Source organism: Platalea leucorodia (genome assembly GCF_965183815.1).
Source record: "Platalea leucorodia genome assembly, chromosome: 1".
Lineage (NCBI taxonomy): Eukaryota > Metazoa > Chordata > Aves > Pelecaniformes > Threskiornithidae > Platalea > Platalea leucorodia.
In genome coordinates this window covers 84,152,875-84,176,090 of record NC_138823.1, presented here as the reverse complement: position 1 = coordinate 84,176,090, position 23,216 = coordinate 84,152,875, and the positions used below count along the sequence as shown (strand labels likewise).

The following is a 23,216-nucleotide window of genomic DNA, read 5'->3' as shown; positions in this document are numbered from 1 at the left end:
GCCTAGTTTCAGATGGAAATTGAAGTTTATGTAATCACATTGTGCCTGTTAGCCACTTTTTTCTCCTTGTGACATCTTCCTGTCCCCCAGGCAACGTTGTATCTGTTAGGAGATTGAATCCAAAAGGATAGAGACAGTTAAGAAAATTATTTTTCAAAAAAATATTTCATTTTCTAATGATTAACGTAACAGTTCATAAAAACACCATTGTGTTTTGTGTAACATAGTGTTATGGATGCTTTTTATGGGCACAAATGTGCAATACTTTCATGTACTCATTATGTTCATTTTCCTTTACCGTGGATACCGAATAAAATTTGTGTGCAAAGGTTTTTGTGCTGCAACAAAAACACTACCAAGTGGTAATGGTAAAATATTAAGATTTATTACATTTTTCTGTAGACAAAAAATACGTGTTGACTCAGTGTTGCAAAATATATATTGATTCAGTGTTGCAAAATGTTGATGCAATGTTGCAAAATTATCAGATTTCAGAAAAACAAATTATAAATGTAACATACAAAGATTTTCCAGTTCATAAGTACTCATTTGACTACTCATTTGATGGTAAGTTAGTGAAGATAAATATGTTTTGGTTATGGAAAAGATAAACTTTTAAAAATACTGGTGTGTAGTAAGCTTCAGAGTTAATTTATGTGTTATGTGATGAACAGCAAAAATAACTGTGAAAACCAGAATCCTGCATTATGGAATTTGGATTTTGAATAGGGAATGAAGGCATGCCAAGTAAAATACAATTCCCTTTTGAGTTCTTTCAGGAATCTAAATAAGTTCATAGGTTTATTTGTCAGTTTTGCTTATGAAATACTATTCTGTTTACTCAGAAGTGAATCATCAAGCACATAACAGTTCTATAACGTAGATTGTCTAGGAAATGTCTAAACTATTGTGGTTTTTTTTTTTCCCCCCGTCAGAACATTATCAGCTGTATGTTCCTGAATCAGCTCAAGTTGGATCAGCAGTTGGCAAAATCAAAGCAAATGATGCAGACACTGGTTCAAATGCAGACATGAAGTACACAATTATAAATGGTGATGGCTCTGGGGTGTTCTCCATATCTACTGACAAAGAAACAAGGGAAGGAATTCTTTCCCTGAAGAAGGTAAGCTTTGAAAGTTCCCTGTGTATGTAATTAAATTATAATGATGAATGCAGAATAAGCAGACACCATGATGAAAATATTTTACTGTGTAAACCTATTGAACCATGAACTTCAGTGGTGTAAGCTTCTCCACATTGCTTCCTGAGACACTTTAAATCTCTGCAGGAAATTCAGGGAGAAAAGAAATTGAATGAAAGAAACAGTTATTTAAATCTTCCGTGCTTTTTGAATGGTCATATCTAATACTTATAAGAAACTAAATCTTACTGAATTTTTGATTAAGATAGTTTAATTTTTCTGAATAGTGGTTTTGCACATTAAATTTCTTTGAAAGAAGTAAAATTTGGTTGAAAGTTGTGCTGTTGACCCCAATGTGCATGAATCTTGACATAGAAAGTTTATCTGTGACAATGAATGTGTAATTCAGTTTTCATGGATTGTTATTCTTTGACTTAATTGCCAGCTGGTGTCTAAAGGGTCAAGTATTGTGCACTGTGTAATGTAAATACCAACTTGTTTATAAAGACTCAAAATGTAACTGGTCAAGCCATCACACAATCATAATTTATATGAATTTCCTATACTTACACCAGTCTATTTAAACTATTAATTATAAAGTGTTCTTGCCATTTAGTTTCATTCTTAACTGAATTCCATGCACAAATCTAATTCCATAGATAATTTCATCTCCATATTAGGTCCTCTGAACTGAGTTCATAGTGAACGTTTCCTGAAGTGTCTGCCAACTTACGCTAATATTCTACGGCTAGATGTAAATTTACTTTTATAATAACCCAGAGATATAGGTTGTTACATTTAATTAATATTTTTTAAAAAACCTTTCCAATAAAGGGAAATAATTTCTTTATTTCAGTTTTCAGTTGGACTAACAGACATCAATTAGCAATTGTCATGTGGATTTGTTGTTATTGAGTCTTGTAGGCATCAATTATATCCATAGAGCCTAAAAAAAAAAAAAAAAAAAAAAGTGAATTTTTGTTCATATTTGGTAATATGTATTCTGGGCCTGACTAAGGGTAGGAGGAATGAAAATGAGAGAAAATGTGGGAAAAGAAAATAAATAAAAACAATCATAAAGAATGATTTTTTTTTTGCATCTGAATAGGTATGTATATAAGTAAATTTTTATTTAACATCTTAAAAAAGTTTTTGTAACTGAAGGAAATATTATTTTTATAATTCATAATGATTTTAAAAGGGTTCCTATCTCTCCCAGTATCTTAAAAAGCTTTAATTCAGTGTCTTTTGTAAAGGTTGTGTAATACCCACCTCTTTCAGCCACGTAAAAGTAAACTCTGTCGTTTTTATACCATTGAACTTATTTCCTGGTGGCCTTGATGTAGCTAATGCCATAATCTGTTATTTCTTCTTCAAAATGAGCATTGTTCTCTGTTTAAAAGTTCACCAAGACTGTTGTTCAGTAAATACAACATTTATGCATATTGAGACCATGAAGCAGAAAGGAAGAATTTGCAACAAAATGAATGAGTCCACACATAAAAAGTGTAAAATCACATTTCCTGCTGGTTTTGGCAGACAAAATAGCTTCAGAGAAATTTTCACTGTTTTAGAATATGACAAAGGCATATGTTGCCTGTTCTTATACATACACATGACAGTTATTTGAGTCATTTTCCCATCAAGACAAGAAGGGGGTACATTTTGCTTAGGTAATGTTATATTTCAGTTGAGCAGAAATTCAGCACTTACAAGCTACATAAATCAGTGTAGAATACCTCTATTCTTTCGTCAGAGAAGTTATAATATCCCCTTGTACAGTACAAAAAGGTGGTCTCATTTTTTAATTTTTTTTTTAACTTAGATCTTGTATGCAGTTTAATAAGTATTTTATATACCTTGTGCTGTGATTACTTTTAATTTAGTTTGGGTTTGAAGCTGAATTAGTTGGATAGTCTACCCAAAAGAGAGAATCTCCACTAAGAACAGAACCGGTTTTGCTTCGTATATTGGATGCCAGTACCTTCTATAACAGTAGAACAGAATGATTTGGCCCCTAATACTTCTCTGGAAGAATGTATAGTAGGCATATCAGAAAGGCCAGAAGTAAATATATTATTGCGTCTGAAGATCTGAAGTCCTCCTCAAACCTTTTGAAACTTCACTTATTTGAGATTCTGATGCAAAAATCAGTTTTCTCAGCGCCTCCATGCTAGGCTGTTCAACAGGCATGCAAAGTCTGTGAGTGTTGGAAGGCATCTTTTCCAGTCTCATTCTGGGCTGACCCAAAACATCTGGTACTTTCATTATCTCCGCTATTGACAAGCCCTGTGGAGCCACCTTTCAGTCTCAAAGATCCTGACACAAAGGGTTGATTGCAAACTGTCATAAAGGATTTCCCCGTTGCCTCATGCAATTCCTTGTTTGAGTGGGAGACTAGAGGACACCAAAACAAAGTAGCACAGTGAAAGCCATTACTCTCTGGATCCTTCAGAGAATGTCTGGTCAACGTGTTCACCCCTTGTTGTGACTTTCGGAGAAGTATGCTGGAACTTTCCTGACCTCAAGTCAGCAAGTATCATTCAGGCTTCCCAGAAAAAAAATGGTCTGAACAGCCCATAGCTCTTCCATTTTGTATAATGAGACTGGAAATGTTCAGGAAGCAGCTATTTACGTCTCATAAAATTCTGCTATTCCTTTTGGGAGTCTGGTATTAGAAACCCAAACTGCAGTATAATCAACAGCAGTGTTTTCCAGTTACCCCTGTGACTGGTCATAAAGTCATAGAATACCCTGAGTTGGAAGGGACCCACAAGGATCATTGAGTCCAACTCCTGTCCCTGCATAGGACAACCCCAAAAATCACACCATATGTCTGAGGGCATTGTCCAAATGCTTCTTGAATGTTGTCAGTCTTGACGCCGTGACTGCCTCCGGGGGGAGAAAGAGACAGAGAAAGCAAAATACAAAAAATTCTCATACTATTAGAGTTAAGAGAATGAATTAATTGTCCTTCAATACACAGAGGAGAAATGAAAGAAATATATAGCATATATAAATCCTGACCAACTATTTTTCTTATACATCATCAGTCAAATTTACTGTAGATTTTACCTACAAAATACACACTGACATTGACAAATCACACATTGAGTTCCTCATATTTCTTGTCTTCACTACTGCTTTTCCATTCTTTGCAGTGATAGGAAATACCAGTTTAGCCTTGGTCAAAGGCTTGAATACTTGTACTGGGATCTGTTCAGGCAGACTGTCAGGTCCACACAGAACGATACTGGTCACAGTGGAATTCTGCCATGCCATAATGTCGTAATAATTTCAATTCTAAAAAAAATTCCACGCGTATGCAACTTCTTTTAGTATTATGCCTGTGTTCAGAGACTGTTGGAAACTTAGTGGTGGTATATATATCTGTACAAACTATCTGCTTTGCTCAGTATGATAATAAGTATTAAACTACCTGCCCTTCTTTATAAATTGGCTGAAGCCAGAAATTTGTAATCCAGTAGATATTGAGGTGTCTGTTATCAAGAATAAGTGCTTTTGCTCAATGCAGAAGCACATTTGAAAAATAGCAATGTGAAACTTGAAATCTGTCCTATGACTGCCTGGAACTGAACTGGTATTTTTTAAAGGCTTTTCAGTAATTAGAACTAACAGGCAATATATAGAAAAAATAACTTCTCACATGAAATTCTCGATGGACTGTCTATGAAAAGTAGTCAGTTACTTTAGTGAGACTGAAGAAACCAACTCAAAATAGTTGTGGTCCTGTAAACGGCTTCCAGTATATACATTGCTTAATTCTATATCTGCTAATGGAACTTCATTACTTGTGTACTTTTAAGTTAAATATCCTTTTAATCCCCTCTGCTACATAACTATCTGACACTGGAAGAGTTGAGAGTTGGGTGTGTCATGTTTATCCTATATCTTGCATAAGACAGTGTAATAGCATGCTAGTGTAGGGTTAAAATAAATATATCAAGTCAGTAAAATTAGTTGACAATACTCTGAAAACCAGCTGAACTCGGGAGATGAAATTTTCACATGTGTAAATAGCAAGCTAGGAATGGGACTCCTAAGAAAGGAAGTATCCATGCTCTGTGATGTATGAGTCAGACCCCCAGCTTCTTCCTTCTTAGTAGAGAGGTAGGATTCCTAGTAGACATCTATTGATTTGAATAACAGAGCAATGCTAAAGTGTCAGTGGCGCTTCTGGTGATGGTACAGCTGGGGATGTGCCTTCTGTTGGGTTTTATTGGAACATTAGGCTCTGTAGAAGGCATATCCCCAGCTGCAGACTTTCTTCCCATTTATGACAGCATGCTCCATGTGCAACACAGCAGTACATGGTGATACAGGCTTCAGAATTGTCTCTCTCATTGTTGCTGGTGAAGAATTGAAAAGAAAATAATCTAGAATATAGGGATGCACCCTTTCTGATTAGAAAAGCACACAAGCACATGTTTAGGCTATTCTTACAAATTTAAGTTCCTGTCTCTTACGATAACGGAGTGTTTTCCTGCAAGGAGTTGCATTTTTCAGTTGAGGATTTAAGAGCAGAGATGCCCAAAAGAATTTTAGTATCCCTATCACTGTCTATTAAACTTGTTAATTAAAGATATGAAGTTAATTTAATCTGGGATACATCAGTCTCTACCTTTTTCACTATTTAGCATTGATCACTAAAAATCAAAAGGTGATAAAATCCAGAGACTTCACATTATCATGGAAGAAGAATCTGAGGCTCATTCTAAAGCCTCAGTTTTTCCAAAACTGGTACTTTGCCCACAATTCTGTTGTAGAGAAAATCTGAATCCATCCTGCTTCATGTATATCCTTCTACTTACAAGGTATGGCAGTGGCTGCCAGAATATCACAGAATATCATCCCTTTCCAGTAACATGAAAAAATGTGGTTTAAGTTAACGGGAAAGACACAATTAGCTTGCTAGCAGGCTAAACTGAAGCACAGAATGGCATTGATAAATCTTTTTTTTCTGCCAACAGCCACTCAACTATGAAAAAAAGAAATCATATACACTTAATATAGAAGGAGCAAATACTCACCTTGATTTCCGCTTTTCGCACTTGGGACCATTCAAAGATGTAACAATGCTGAAGATCATTGTTGGCGATGTGGATGAACCTCCGCTCTTCACTATGCCTTCCTATGTCATGGAAGTTTATGAAAATGCAAAGATCGGGACTGCTGTTGGCACAGTAACAGCACAAGATCCTGACGCTGCCAACAGTTTAGTGAGGTATAGTAAGTCCAAATTATAAGGGATTGAATTCCACCAGGTAAAGGGTTAATGAGGTCTGGGATGTATGAAACTATGTCTTTTATTTTAGTACATAAAAGGAAACATAGGTCAGAACAGTGTCATGATCAGTCTGTATGGATTAGATTTAATAACGTAAATTTCAGCCTTTTGTTGGTTTGCAGTAAAATTGCCATCTAGCCATTAGTTTGAGCAAAGGTCTGTGTACACTAGTTCCTGTAACATCATCTCTCCAAACGGCCCACTGAACAAGGCCAGTATTGTTACCACATCACATAAAATGGTGCACTTCACTGCCCTGCTGCCAATCAGTATCCTGCCACTAGTTGTAAATCTCTTCAGGATCATAATACTGGTTTTCCCCTGTTACGCCGGTATTGTGCTGGCCCCCTGCACGCTTGCCACACTGTAGTTGTCCCAGGTGCTTGTGCAAGACAGGAACTGATTTAGGTACTCCTTTCCTCACAGACATGCAGTATAATTTTTGCAAAATTGTGTTTGAGGAGGAAGCCATTATTTTGTAACATGCTTTGGTTTTAGTGGGGTATCAAAAGAATAGAATGGGTGTAATAATGCACCCCACTGATGTTGTTAGGGATATGTCATGTCATCTCCAGTTGCAAGGTCTAGGGCAAAGAGAAGTGCTGAGAAGCAAGCACTTGCAGCATCAGGTACATTATTTGAAAACTAAATGAATATGTAACATACTAGGAAGGAAAGATTTTGATAGTCTTTTTAATGAAATTAATTCTTAAAGAAAATGTTCTCAAACAAAAAAAAAAGAAAAAAAAAAAAAAAGGATATCTGTGTTGCTGATCTGTCCAGAATACTTCTTGTAATAATAGAACTGGCTTGGAAATAGGTCATGGTCTGAACTAAGGAACTGAATTGAAGCTGGAAATACCCCCACAGCAAGCTTGAAAAAGCATTGATGCCAAAAATATACATATGGATGTCAATTTGACAACTTCTAAAATTAAGAGCATTTGGATTTAACCTTGAACACTCTGGATTTGGGGTTTGAATTCATTACTGGTTTAGAGTAAAGTTTTCAGTTACATGTTTTCAGCTATAATAGGATCCAATGACATTTTTTACTGGCTTCATTTGTGGGATGAGTTAGTTTCTATACTGACATGCAGTGTAAGAATTTTGTGGAACAATACATGAATGTTTGTCTCAGAAGTGGTAGTGGATTTAAAATATTTCAGAATAAAAATTCTTCGTGAAAACATATTTGATGCTATTCCTTTTTATGACATAATGGTATAGCTTTTGTGGAAATCATATGAGTATATACTTGGAAAACAGTTTTTCTTAAGCTAATTGGGCATTTTTAGTCTCCTGACTGAGTTGAAATTTGCTGGGTATGCGTAATAGTCTTGGTAAGATGAAACAATTTTTGTAGAACAATGAAAGCATCAGATTTTTATGGTTCTCTTGTGCTAATAGTCTAAGATTCAAAATGTTTCGTGTCAGGCAATCGATATATACGATTTCTGAGTGGCAAGTTATTGCCTTTGAAAAATTACCACTGTGGTATTTGTGTCTAAATCATAACATAAATAAGAAAATTTTGCTAAGAATAATTGCCAAGTGCCTGTAGCTTTAATTCTGTACTATAAGTCTGAAACAGCAGCTAACACAATCAGATAGATTAGCCATCATGGTAGTTCGGGAGGAGGAAGGGCAAGTGCAGATTTAACTAGTTCCTCCATAATTCAACCATCTGTGGCCCCTAAGAGTTTTGTATAGAAAGGGGTAAGACAACGGTGGTAAAAGAGAAGCAGCAGCAGTTTGTACAAAGGCTAGGAAGGCCAGAAATAGATTTTCGGGGTGAAATGGGCAATAATTTGGGGATAGAGGGATTGGAAGGAAAAATATTTCCAAACATTTTGCTTTTTGTATTGGCCTTTTTTTCCAAACAGGAATTTGTTACCAGTGATTGAGGCCAGAATATTAAATATCCATATTATTCATATAATTGAGGAGAAAAACTGTCCTTACTTTTGTCTATCCTATTATTTCCCCCCATTTACATTTATTTTTGCATTGTTCCTTCCATCTCTCTTTTTCAATGGGAAACAAAATAAAGTGCTAGCAAAACACACTGAATCATGAAGCTCCGAAAGGAGGCAGCCCTCAGTTACAGGTTGGAAGGTTTTGGCAAGGGCGGTAGCAGCACAGATATCATTGACATATCATTATATTGTGACTGGGTCCACTCTCTAGCCAGGCTTTACCTGTCTTGGTCAAACTGACAGTGAATGTCGTTTGTGAGCGTGCGGGCTTTTTATGAAAAGCCTGATCCTTTAAGGCCCGGACTAACACGTTGTTGCGTGGGACTCTGAGGAGGCACCAGGCTGGGTTAGTGTGCCCTCAGGTTCTCCTTGAGCCTCCTCCTGCAGGAGGAGAACGGCTGGTCTGGGAACGGGCAACTTGAACCCTGCTTCCTAACCTCCCTTCGCACACCAGTACTGACACCGTGCAGAAGGGCTTTGTGTTTCAAGATGTGGCTGCAGCTTGGGAAGCTATGGGTTGGAAGCGACGCACAACCTGAGAAGCGGGCCGGGTTGGCCGGGCTGGGGCTGCTGCTCCACTGGAGGCTGGGTCCTGCCCCACGCTCTGCTCACAGCGACAAGCAAAGGAGCGGCTCGGAGGAGGCCGTTGTTCTCAGAAGTGTGCACACAGTGCACTTACGTCCTTCGGTGCTCGTTTACAAGAAATGCCTTCACAGTTCATCTGAAACCCTGATGAGTCTGAGGGTAATGAGATCATGTCTCTCCTTCGTTTCCACACAATTCCTAGTTCATTCAATATAAAAATAGTGATTATAAAAATAAAACCAGCAAGATTCAATGTAACTTTCTTAGAAAGCACAGATCACACAGTCTCAAGGAAGACAGCTACAGATAAGACTTGCATAGCTGATCTGTGTGGAACAATGGAGTAATGGTTCCTCAGGCAAATGGCTCAGATACATCTCCAAATGCTGTAAGTCTGCAGGACAAGCTATGGAGCAGCGATTTGCTTAACAGTTTTTCCTAATCCACTTGTCCGTCCTTTCCACTTTATGAGGACGCTTGTTGCTGCGTGTGAGATTGATAAAGCATTAGGCACACACAGTTGCAACCATGTCACTTTGCTGTCCGGCTGCTAAAAGAGATACAGTGCTGTGATTTGTTCACTGCACAATTAAGTAACAGTTTATTTTGGTGGCAGGAACAATTCTTATAACCAGAATAATGGGTAGAGGAGTACTTAGAGTAATTAACAATGCTGAAAGGAAATCTTTTTAAAAAACAGTTATTTGTGCTAAACCCAAAAAATAAATAACAACCTCTATTGTTATCAGTAGAAAGGGAACTGAAGGCTTTTTTGTCCTTATTTCCTCACTGCGATTTCATCACAGTGATTTCAACTTGTTCCTGAGCTGAACAGTCTTCACAGTGCACTTACATTGTGCCAGTGCTTGTACTAGTGTTTTACTTTTTCAACCCCAGCAAAAGAACCTCTGTAATAACGAATGTAGCTATTAGAGGTTTCTTTTATTTGGACATTATCTGGTTGGCAATTTGGGCTGTTTTAAAGGATTTTTCTCTTTAAGTTGATTTTTTTTTCCTTCAAATAGGTAGACATGCATTTTCAGGGAAACTTAAAAATGCTATGTTTTGAAATAAAAGTTTACTATTGTATTGAAATATGAGAAGCAAACATAATCATAGCATAAAAAAGAAAGATATTAAAAATCCATTATGTATTAATTTTAAAGATTTTGGCGTGGTTTGAAAAGCAGCTATTTACTTAAAAAATTGCATTCTAAATCAATGGAAAACATCCTAAATTGTAATTCATTCATAGGGGTTACTGCCTTGTTGGAACATTTGTGAGAAACTGAACCCTTGCATTGCATTGTGTCAAGTAGTCCGCTTCCATACCAAAATCTTTTGTTGCTTGAAAAGATCAGGGTTAAGTCATGTCTTATAATAATATCTGGTGTGCAAGTGGGTCTTGAATGTTTCCCACACAATATGAAAGAAAGCATGACTATTACATGCTCTAATTATAATTTTATTTTAGTATATTATTCATTTTAAGTCTTTCCATACTTACTTAGAAATGATCTATTTTCTTCCTGAACCCATACACAGAAGACTTCCATGGGGATTAGGGGTGAAAACAGCTTTTAATTGGCAAGTTGCATATGTGTACTGGGAGCAGCCCTAGGCTGCTAGTACTGCCACAGGGCTGCAGTAGTGCCTGTTGAAACCGGGCCGTCTTCCTGTAGGTGATTCTTGGGTGCTGAGTCCATCTAGCCACATATTCCCAGTGATCCTTGGAGCTTTCTGGCTGCATCTGGTCTGTTTTCAGTGGAGTGGTTTTCAGAAAAATAATGTTGTTGCTGTTCCCCAAGCCCCCGCCAAGTTAGTGATTCAGAAAAGAGCAAAGGCATAGTTTTAAGAACATGATACCTTCTGAAACTCCAGTATAATAGTGAAAATAGTTGCATGACATGGGCAAGTTCCCTGATATTAACTTGATCCCAGTTTGATACTGTCTAATAAGGAACCGAAAGTCTTTATTAACGCTGTACCCTGGTAAGAGTAGTTTTTCAGAAATAAGTCATGCTATTATAGAAATTTAGCCTGCATATAGCATAAAGTCAGCTCACTCCTTTTGCTGCTGCTGTGCAGTCTTTGTCATGCAGTGGTACAGGAGGCAAATCACTGTTTTGAGCACTAGTGACAGGGCCTCTGTCCCCTCTCGTCATTTGTTACTCCCACTTATTATGTTTGACTTAGGTTGTCTGTATTTCTGGGCAAGAATGGTCTCTTCCCAGCTATTTAACAGAAGACTGCTGGCAAATGGGGTATGGCTACTGATCAGCACTCTGAGTGTAATGGTAGTGTCAAACAATAAGAAATGGAAGCACCTTCCCTTTTCAGAATGATGTTTATCATGGCTTGGTTAAAAATAACCTTATGTTTTGTTGGATCCTTGGAAGGTTGATTTGGTTTTGTTACATTAATACATTGGAATTCAAATCATTTTTGTGTTGGACCCTAAGCAGTCTGTAATCTACCTCACTACAATGAATTTTATTTGCTAAAACTGAAATTGATTACCTGTAGGAAACTGAGGTAGTCTTAGTGACTTCGTGATGTCACTAGCAAATGAACTTCTTTCTTCACTGTGCTCTTGACACTACTGCTAAAAAAGCAGTAAAACACGGAAGAAATACCTATGAAACATAAAGGTGCACATGGTTGTCTTTTGTAGATAAAAACAAAGTAGCAAACCAAAATAACCAAAGAAAGTCAGAAAAAGCTTTTTCTTTGCTCTTTTTTTTTTTTTTTTTTTTTGTGAATATCAGACTGTTCATTTTGTGCTAAGTTAGTGAAGAATACAAGTACAGTCCCAGCCCTGATTCTGGCTTCTCACTTTTCTAATGGTCTTATGGTATTGCCTTAAAATGGATGATGTATCATAATGGTTATGATATATGTACATACTAATGAGTACAAAAATGGGCTTTCCAACACCATACCTGGTATTTTGAAGCTATAATGAATTCAAAGTTGCCTTACCCTAGTTTGATTTAAATTGGCAGCCTTCTTTTCCTTTCTTTCAGATAGAATACTGAAAAATTAATGAATGACAAGTACATAGGATTATAACAATTAATGTGGTGTAGGAAATTGTTCTTCAGTTCCTGCATCAGGCAGAGAAACTTATTTTAACTTTTGCTGCATTGGCAGTAAAAGATAGACATAAGTTCAGTACTTTCTGACATCAGCCTTCGGAAAGTCATGTTAATTTTCAGTAAATGGTATTTTAAGAGGAATGCTCATATGTAGATGAAAGAACATACCCATGGAGTTTCATGTATTCCTATTATTATTTCTGAGAGCCTTAAAGACAAAGTGTTGCAGAGGATTCTGGTCATAGGCTATTTTTCTGATGTAAAGTTTGTATTTACTAGAGGTGGAGTAAAACCTGAACTTTTTATTCTAACTCAGTCACTCAAATTTTGGTCATGCAGTATCAGCATATTAAGACAAGGGAGACCTGTGCCAGGGGATCAGGGTGGGGGGTGAAAATGAAAATTGTATTTTTATTTTTTTTTTTCTTCCTGTCCTCTGAGATCAGTATCAGTTTCTACACCACTCCCCCCTACTGTCAGCAGGGAGAGGGGATAAGATTGATCCTCTGCCGGAAAATATAAAAGCCTCTTCACCTAGTTGTATTCGTTTGTCTTACTTGCTCTTAGAATGTCATATAAGTGGAGTAAGGTCAGTTTGCTTTCTGCTATTCTATGCGCAGGATGCTTTGTTAGCTGTACTTAGGGCAGCCTGCTGAGATCAGTGCCGTCATGTAGCGTGACAGTCCCTCCCTCACATGCCTGATGGGGGAACATCCCCCCCGGATCCTGCCAGCCCTGCACTCGTGGAGGCAAAGGCGGATATCTGTCCTCCACTCTGCTCAGACCCTCAAAGCATGACACTGTCATAACCCTGTGATCAACACTTAGAGAGACACACTGTCTTCCCAGGGTATGTGAATGGCTCACAGTTAGTTAGCAGAGAGGAGCTGTGTCCTTCTCCTCCATCTCACCTCCTTCATTCGTTTGCTCTCTCTGTTCCTCCAGTATTATTATTCTCCAAGATTGTCAGTAAATCAAAACAGAAAAAGAACACCCTATTTTGAACGGCTGGAGGCAGAGGGGAATTTTTCTCCCATTTCTTTGATTCTCTGTGTGTCTTCACAGGGAGGAACCATTTTAAAACATTTCTTTATAGTGTTGAGGTGGGAGATCTGTTGCTGATTTGTTCCCTGAGGCCTCAAATTATTTTTGATTCTTGTCAAGCTATGTGTCCCAGACCTCCCACTAACAAAAATGTCTGTCTCTCTGTACAGGAACTGGTAAGCTATTCTGACAGCTGTTCTGACTAGGAAGCATCCAGCTCGGGATGGTGGTCAAAATCTCACAGCAACCAGAACCACCTCCATCCCTCACTTAGAGCTGTGAGAGAAAAAAATGTCAGATCCTCTTTATATGGTGACTTTGAGAGCCTGACTTTTCATGCCAGGACATCATATTTATGTTTCTGTAATTTCCACTGACTTCAGAATGCCTCCAGTATTTAAAATTCTTTTATGGTTTTAGGAGTTGGCCTTCATATCTGAACATCTCTGTAGTGTAGTCTTTGATAGCACCACTCAACTCCAATAAATGGATAAATAAATCTATCGATCTTTGGTTTATTTGGCTTAGTCTTTAGTATGAGGAGAAAAAAAAAAAAGATAATATGTAAGCAGAATACCATTATTTAGCTGGTAAACCTTTTAGGAACAAAAAGTGATTCTCATATAACACTGACTGCATTTCTTAGCAGCATTGGAATCTGAATGTTAATCTCTCTGAATAAAAAGCAACTTCAATATAGCAGTTCTGCCATCAACACACCTACTTGAAATGCATTTGGACATTTGGACAATTGTAATCCTCTGAAGAAGAGATTCATTAAGTCAGGAGAAGACAAACCTTTGTCTTGGTTTGACTTCTGAATTAGGCCTCTAAGGGTGTAGGCTTTTCTTAGCCTACATTTACTGGCAGAATTAGCTAGAAAAGATGTTCAGTGGTTAACACATGCAGACAGAAATCGTCAGCTAGAAAAGATGGGTGTACAGAAATGACTCATTTCCTTCAGATGAACAGCATTCCCATTTTCCAATGTCCATGGTGAGCAGTGTGCCAGCAGTACACAGGGAATGGGAATGAGAGCAGGAGCAGGAACCCAGCTTCTGCATGAAATGCAGACCAGTAGTGGCTGCCTGTCAGAGGCTTTGCTGCGAGTCAGCAGTCCACTGCTTGCAACTCCCCCATGCCTCCCAGAATCTGCCACCCCACATCTTCAGGACAAGGAGAGGGAAGGCTGCCACTTCTGCTGAGCTGAGATTTCGGTATGAGAGGTGAGCCAGGAGTCCCATACGGGAGACAGCAAGGTACTGCTGATCAGCTGATGGATGGCAGCTGGCAGCCAGCACCAGAGCTAACTCAGTGGGAACAGCATATCAAACCGAGTTCCTGCAAGCGCTCTGAGAGGAACAGTATTTTCCTCAAAGTTATGCTATGCCTGTCTGAAAAAAAAAGCAAAGGAATGGTAAACAGAGAGATTACTTTTTCTCCAAGCTCTCTTCAAATGTATTTCATTTTCACAACTGGAAAGCACAGTTGAAGGCTGTAGTTCTCAGTAGTAGTCTTCTGCTGAGGAGCTGTGGAACATCCAATGTCTCCTTAATCTACCAGACACGCTGCAAGGAAAAAATTGGTTACCTGCTGTTCTGGCAGCCGAGTTCTGACTCACACGTCACGATCGCTTTTCTCTCCTGGAGAAGTTTGTTTGAACTATGAGGAAATATATTGGCCTTGGAAGAGAGGCAGTGTAGTGCAAGACAGTCACGGCAACAGAATGTTTCCCCACTCCCTCACTTGGCTTCAAGGGGATGCTGCTGGTTCCCAGGCTCATGAAGAGTGCTGCTGTCAGGAGGCAGTGAAGATGAAAGGCATGCACCAGAGTCATGTTCCACCATGGGCCATTTCTTCTTGCTCTCCAGCTGGCCAGGCACAGAGAGTTGCAGCTGATCAGTTCTCTCACTGTTCACCCTGGTATGCCTCCCTCCTTCACCTTGTGCAGTTGTTGCTTACACTTTTTTTCCTAAGGTATTTTTTAAAAGAAAGAAAAAAAATCTCTATACTTTGAGTCTAAGCATCTCTTTCTGAGAAAAGTTTCTTTGCTTAAATTTTTAACTAAACAGGTTTCCTTATAATAGCATTTGATTTCTAATTTATAAGTCTTTAGATGGTGTGAGCAATTGCTTTGGCAGAGGATCTATCCTCTTCCCATGACCTTTTTTAAGTGCTTCCTTGCAACCAGTGTCACTTGTTATTAGAGAACCGGCTATTTATCTGTGTCTCAATACAAAAGCCCAAAGAAGTACTGTGACCTGTGAATCCACGTCTGGCTGAAATGTGGCTTTGGAAGTTCATTAGCAATAGTGGGTTTGTAGGCAGAGTGGAAATTTGTAACAGAGTTCTTGTTTGCAGTTGGTAAATAGGGTAATGAAAAACAATAGCGTAATGAAAAAAAATAGTGTGATGAAAGGATAAGCTAAAGACTTGATTAAAGACAAAAAAAAAGACGAGTTAAAAACTCAAAACTATTTAAAAACTCAAACTCAAGGCTCTTCCTTAAAACACAATAACTGGAGAGAGACATACTGGAATAGTAACAGACTATGCCACTTGTCTGTCAAGTGACAAACTGATGTTATTATTATCTTAAGACTGAATAACTTAGGCAGAAAGATTCTGAAAATGCTTATGGGTTTTAGCTTCAGAAGTCCTCCTTAAAGCTTTGGAAATCATTAATATTCCTAAACTCCTTTAGCACCTGTTAAAACTTTCTCCATTTTTAAGCATTCTCTGTATTATTAGAGCCTGACTACTTTAATACTGCAAACTGATTTATATGTTTAGAGTGCCCTTCTGCCTAAGGCCCACCTTGCATATATATTTCTCTTTATATCCTAATTCATGCAAATGGTTTTAGTCTTCAGTACAAATGGTGGGAGTATCTGTCGCCACTGAACCACTGCGTCGTTAAAAGACAGGAAGAGAGGAATGAAGTCACAGGAGCCAGGCGCTTGCTTTGGTCAGAAGCAGGAATAAGGACATGGATGAAAGCTGGGAAGTGCCCTTCTGTTGAGTGACTCCGCCTAATAAAAAGGTGGCACATGCTGCATTTCCCAGTGCTAGCAGGACTGAGTTTTGGTATTTAATTTCCTTCAGGTTCTCTTCAGATAGTATGACTAATAGGTTTTCTATATTCATGATCCTTTTTAATGTGGTTTCCTTAAGACTGGTTTCTGTTGTTGGTTTGGACGTGAACAGGTTATGGAGAGCTGTTTACCTAAGCATGTCTTGTTATTAAGTCTCTTTATTAACATGTGCCATGCAACTCAGATGTGCTGATTCAATGGTTAAAAGTATGCTAATTCACACAGCATTGTCAGGAGTAAATGTCTGTAAACAAATATCTGCAATGAATATTATAAATTAATTTTTAAATTCATGCATTCTAAGTAAGAAGAAACCATCAACAGAATTAAGGTGAAAATTCACTTTTGAAGTAACTCTTTGAAATTCAAAACTTGCACTGTACCTTTTTGCGGTCTAGAAAAAACATTGAAAAGCAGCCCAGTAGAGGTGGAGGGAAGGGTAGGAGGGGAAGGATATGACTAACTTTGCCACTATTATCTAGCGGAAAGTAAATTTTTTTGCTAGGTGAAATACATTCAGAAGCCTAAATACATTCAGAAGCCTAAATAAAGCATCATTGGCTCTGGAGTATGGTATATTTATGGATATAGCTGGTCTCTATTCTCAACGTGTGGATAAATCAGTGGCTAATATTTATAAAAGCCTAAAATGTTAAGCACTTTGTAAATACAATGAAACTTGTTCTAAATGTCCTCTTACATGTGACAAAAATGAGTGGCTCTACTAAGGGAGATCCTTGTACAAAATATTTTAAGAGCACTTGGGAGCAGTGCTTTAGACTAACATTCCTAGTTCTACTGTGTGGGAGTATCTTCTGTAACTTGTTTTACTGAGACATTCATGAAGGCTGGGAACCACAGCAGTGCAAATGGCTGCTTTAGATATGATACACAAAGCAATTTTAAGGAAGAATCTGGAGTAATGGAGGAGAACTGCACATTATAATAATGAGAAAGCATAAGAAAGGGCCACTCATTTATTTATGATCAAGAAAAATTCTATCAAGCTGTGAATGTTTCAATATGTCTGTAACTATATGCAAAAGTTAGCACACGAAGGGGAAGCGCTACTCTGGATAAATTAGAAACATTTTTCATTGTTCTAATGTCACTGGAAGTAAAAGTGTTAGTACAATAAATTACCTTGGGATCACTTTATTTCCATTAAGGACACAGAAAATACAATTGAAATTATTCATCTAATACTGAGTTCTTTAAAATGAGAGGTTTGAGCTTCTGTAGAATACATTTAAATAACTGATGTAGAAAAAGGTGTTCCTATTTAAAAAAGCACCATCTCTTACTATATGAAAATGAAGTGTTAAGTAGTCACAATGCATAACAGAATCAATTCAGCTTTTCTACACAAGCTTCATATTTGGGACAGATATTTGTCTGTTTTGGTTGTGTACTTACAGAGGGAGAGGTAATAATTCTTTCTAAGTCACACACATAAAAACAACTGAGTATTCTAACTGCTTTAAGTTTTTTTCTCATTTAAGCCCAATTTGAAATGCTTTCTATTTTTATGCTACTGTCAACTGACTCACAGAGTAGTCACTGTGCTTCATGTTGATAATAAGTAAACAATGTCCACAGTAATAAATGTTTGCAGGGTGTGCTGGTTTTGGCTGGCATAGAGTTAATTTTCTTCATAGTAGCTAGGATGGGGCTAGGTTTTGGATTTGTGCTGGAAACAGTGTTGATAATACAGGGATGTTTTAGTTACTGCTGAGCGGTGCTTCCACGGAGTCAAGGCCTTTTCTGCTTCTGACACCACCCCACCAGTGAGTAGGCTGGGGGGGCACAAGAAGTTGGTAGGGGACACAGCTGGGACAGCTGACCCCAACTGACCAAAGGGCTATTCCGTACCATATGACATCATGCTCAGCATGTAAAGCTGGGGGAAGAAGAAGGAAGAGGGGGTCATTTGGAGTAATAGCATTGTCTTCCCGAGTAACTGTTATGCATGACGGAGCCCTGCTTTCCTGGAGATGGCTGAACACCTGCCTGCTGATGGGAAGTAGTGAATGAATTCCTCATTTTGCTTTGCTTGTGTGCTCAGCTTTTGCTTTCCCTATTAAACTGTCTTTATCTCAACTGTGAGTTTTCTCACTTTTACTCTTCCAATTCTCTCCCCCATCCCACCGGGGGGGGTGAGTGAGCGACTGTGTTAAACCACGACACAGGGACAAGACTCTTGTATTATAAATTGGTTTGGATTTGCAGTACATGTTCCATAAGAACAGGTCAGTGAAGCATTTTTTTTTTTTTTAGCAAAAAGTTCTTGTCATCATTATCAGGAGACCCCTAGAGTCAAGAAAAACAAGACTGTAGTAGGAGAGAAGGAATTAAATTTTATCATTGCATACCTGATTATAAGCTCTACCGGTGAAGGTTCCTGCTAAGGTCTCCAAGAGAATTGAGGGACAATTATGCTTCCTATGCTTCCTCTGTCAGCATTCCAGTTCATCATGTAAAAGATGTTTGTGTATATGTGCACTGCCCACCTTGCCCAACACAACCAAATTTCGTTATTTCTGCCTTAATAGTAGTGTAGTCAAGATGTTTCAACTACTTGTCATAGCTTAGGTTTCCTATACTGCCAAACATAAAGTATAAGATGTGAGGGGATTTCTCCACCTGAAGCATGTATCTTATGTACAAAGTTCAGATCTCAACACAACTCTGTGGCAAGCATGGCAGCTTTATGGACTTTTAGAGACTGATACCACTCTGTCTCCAAAGTTTTTGTAATTAGTAAAAGGTAAGGCTAACTGTATGCATAGGAGTTACAACTTCTCCACTGATATTGGCACAATCTTTCAAAACATTTCCATGACAAATAACCACTTGGAGAACCTGAAAATCTGTGCTTCATGAAAGACTGAGACCTGTAGAGACAGTGGAAAAAACAATTGTTCTGAAATTGAAAAGCAAATCCTGACTCCCAAATAATAAGGTGTGAGTAGCCTGGACCGATACTGCCACATAAAATAATGCCAACAGGATAGTTCTGTGGTCCTTTTTTGTTTGTTTTGTAATGGGTCCTGAGAGGATTCCAATATTCCTCAAAAGCAACATAATTTTTCTTGTATAGCTGTAACATTCAGCGTGTCATGATCAGTGATTGATGAATGTTGGTCAAGAGCTTGCTTTTAATTCATCTTCTGAGTTTACTGAGCACTGAGAAGTATACCAGCTTTTGGAAGTGTGTCTGCAATGCCCACTGTGATTCAGCAATTAGAAATTCAGCAATTTTCTTCGTTCTTTTTCTGGCAACATCACTTGTTTTGATTTTTTCATCGAATTTGGGGCACACTGATTAAATAATGTCCTCTTAAAAAACATTTCCTGACTTAAATTTTTAAAAATGGTTGTCACATCCACTACATAATCAAGATCTTGCTAGTCTGCTTTCAGTATGGAGACAGTTTGAGCCTGTTACCTATTAGAAGCAACTTCAGCTGCCGCCCTGCACATCCGAAGTGTCTTTATTGAGTACTTCTGGAGTATTTTAGAATTGGGTATTCTCAGATGTTGGTAGTTAACGAACCGCACATAGGTTCTGACTGTAGCTCAGATGGGAGACAGCGAGTTAAATCCTCATTCCAGAGAAACACAGAATGGGTGGGAACTAAGGTCTGCTCTCGCTCTAACAGCTCCCACAGTCATATGGAGCTGTTTCACTCTTCACGATGTCGAAAGGAAAGATGGAGAGCAGGCAAGGAGGAAAGATTTTTCTAGCCTAGTTTTGTCTGCTTTGATTTCCAGTGCCTGACGTACAGTTCTTTAATTGCTGAAAATACTGGAAGAATGAAGAGAAAATCTTGAGTGCCACAAGCCAAAATAGCATATTGTAAGGCACATGTAAAACACTTCTTGCAGGTGGAAGAGGTGGTTTCAGGTTCTCTCAAACAAGGAAGATCTAACCTAAGTCATCAAGTCCTAGCTGGCTTTTTCACTAAGTGTCCTGTCCTCTGACCAGTTAAGGTGACTCACTCAAATTCCTGCCTCCTCCTCTAGTGCTTTATTTCCTTTGCTTTTTCACATGTCATATCTTACTTTAATATATCATTCAATGAAATGTTTGCTTGTTTGTTTTTCCTTTCCACAAATAGTCTAAATAAGTACATTGTAAGAGAAATAAAACTGAAGTTATTTTTAATTTTTTTGAGCTTAGCAGCCTTCATGTGCACGACTCTTTTTATTAGCTGGCAATTACACTTTCGGTGATGTAGAAATAAGAGCAATTGGATGGGACAAATAAATCATTTTGACCTATATATAGCTTCCATATGTTAAAAACTTCACAGAATGAAAGCAGGGCTGGCAAATTATGAGGAAAAACAATTATGGTATGTAAAAGACTTAGAATCTTTTTCCTTATTTTTTTCATCAAGCCTGAAGTTAATGAAGAAGGCTTGATAGGGGTCTGTAATTGCTTCATTTGTTAAAAGCTGTTCTAAATGATGCCAGCTTTGAGAAAAAAATGTCTTGTCAATCTCTTCTTTTGTGTTCCCTCCTTCTGCTTCCATTACCCACTTCAAGGCTTGTACTTTCTCTGCTAGGCAAAGTGCCCAAAAGCCAAGGGAGTTAAGCAGGGCTGCTTAGTTCTGCTTCTAGGCTAGTGTCAGTTGCAGCTCTGGAAATCCGCGATTTCTGCTACTACTCTCTGTAATGGTTATGTTCAAAACAGCTTATGTCATCATGTCATCAACTTCATGTCAGGGAGACATGCTTCAAAACAGGTACTGGGACTGAGCATGCTGGTTTGCAGTGACAAGCAAATAAGCAGAAGAATAATATCTTAATATCTTTCTGTTTTCTGCCTTTCCGTTTTCTGATTTTTTAGTCAAAATATATGTGTATCTGACAAGATTGTATACTGCTGTGTAAAATATCACCTGTTAGCAATTTATATCTTTGTGACTCACAGTGGAAACCTTGTTACGTATCAAAAGAAACATAACATTATGAAAGAAATGAAATATGGTGTTACTTCGGGTGCCTCCATAATATAGATTTTTTCTTAGGGTTTTTAAAAATTTCTATGATTTTAAAAGCTTGAAAGTAATATTCTTATGTAGCTTTCTGTTGTTTTGGATGATACATACTACAATGAGTATCTATTTATTGTTTTATTTCTTCATAGATACTTCATTGATCATAACACAGAAGAAGATAGGTATTTCACCATTGATGCTAGTACTGGGACCATTAAGACTGCCAAGATCTTTGACAGAGAGGAGACACCTTGGTACAACATCACAGTGGCTGCTTCTGAGATAGGTAAATAATATATTTGGCACATAGTATTAAAAAAAAATTAGAAAGGAAAAGAATAATTTTCAGATTTTAAGAAACACTATCTCGAGATGTTGTATTCTTTTTAAAACCATATTTTTTTAAGCCAGTTTGGATAAAGGAGAATTTTCTCTGTGTGTAAATTCCCTAATTCCACAGAACAAATAAACAAAACCCTGCATGCCTATGTGATTGCAGCTATGTAAATTTACCATGTTTTTCTGTATGTGATAGAAGGCTGCCAGTTTACCCAGGAACAGTTCCAAGCATTCAGTGTTCTAAAGTCAATAGCTTGTCCCATTTGTGTTTCATATTTCATATATCTTAGAAGATAGCACTATATAGTACTGAGAAATTCATCCTTTCTTCTTGTATCTGCTATTAACCTATTTTCACAAATTGCATGTTAAATATGCCGATATTAATTTATATCTGACAGGTGCCTAGTATTTGCTGATTATCAGGGTATACCTCTGGCCTTTTAATAGGCAAATTGCCAAGTAAAGATACAATAAATACTTGCCTGTGCATTTGAAAGGCCTCAAAGTCTGATCAATTTCCATTGCCTCAAATAAGCCTTGCTGCAGTCAAGAAATGTCTGACTGAGTAATCCCAGATAAATATTTTTACATAAGGCAGGGCTAGTTTAAAGAACATTTCAGTTAACCTTTTTTTTACAGGGTATTTATTTTGGGACAGTCAAAGTTTTAAGGTTTAAAAACTCAAGAAACCAAATGAAAAAAAAATCCCAACCTGGATCAGTAGATCAGTCCTGCTAAGTAGTCGTCGTGATACTGTCTTTCAGTGGCAGTGATTTTGATCAAAATTGTGAACTAATTTTATGTATATGCCTTTCCTTTTTCTTTTTTTCCTTTTTTTTTTGGTGTATTCTGTCATTGCCAGATGACACAATACAGGTTTTACCTGTAACAGGTGCCGCTGCCATTATTGAGCCCCCTCTGCTTTCATCTGTTTCATCTCCAGGTTAAAATGGAATCTGTAGCACACACTACAGAATTAACAGCACATACATATTTTATAAGGACAACAAATTGTTTCTTATTATTGTACCTGCTTTCAGAACTAAACTGATGTTTTGAACTAAGTAAATTTCTATTGTAAATAGTAAAATCTAGAGTTTTATGGTTAGCCCTTTAAAAAAGGTAACCACTGACACTTCAGTGTGCTTGACAGTGTCTTCATATATAATGCATTATTTCAGTGCAGCATGAAATAAACTATAATTTAAGCCTAATCGTAAGCAGGTGCATAGTAAGTGTTAATTGGAATTAAGATTTAAAAGCCACATTGGGACATACTGACAAAAGGAGTAGTCACTAGTCTTTTTGGGAAGCCATCCAAATGTAATTATTTTGCAGAAATACATCTCAATAGCATTAAACTTAAATGTAGCTTTCTACACATTGTTTATTTCACAGAGTCAAATGAATAGTAGTACAGGTACCATGCTGAGAGAATGGTATGGAGAATGGAGCAGGATTATGTTTGTAACTAAAAGCGAATAGAAAGAATAATGAGGATGAAATGCCATTTTTTTTAAGACAGCCTGCTTAGAATTCGCCATTCCAGGTGCAACTTGTTACAGGAAAGCAGAGGTCTTTTTTTTTTTTTTTTCCTTGCATTGCCTCTCTTACTGTT

The 23,216-nt window shown here is 37.7% G+C and overlaps 1 protein-coding gene across 2 annotated transcripts in view; it reads left to right on the top strand.

Annotated features, from left to right (window-relative positions):
• The window catches only part of CDH18 (cadherin 18), a gene marked incomplete at both ends in the record, with an annotated part of 175,715 nt that overhangs the window by 117,988 nt on the left and 34,511 nt on the right, over positions 1-23,216 (top strand). For both annotated transcript variants that reach the window (XM_082335404.1, XM_082335403.1), the window contains 3 exons: positions 936-1,123; positions 6,133-6,386; positions 21,406-21,542. In XM_082335404.1, the coding sequence (XP_082191530.1) occupies positions 936-1,123; positions 6,133-6,386; positions 21,406-21,542 (579 nt within the window). The remainder of the gene's footprint in view (positions 1-935; positions 1,124-6,132; positions 6,387-21,405; positions 21,543-23,216) is intronic.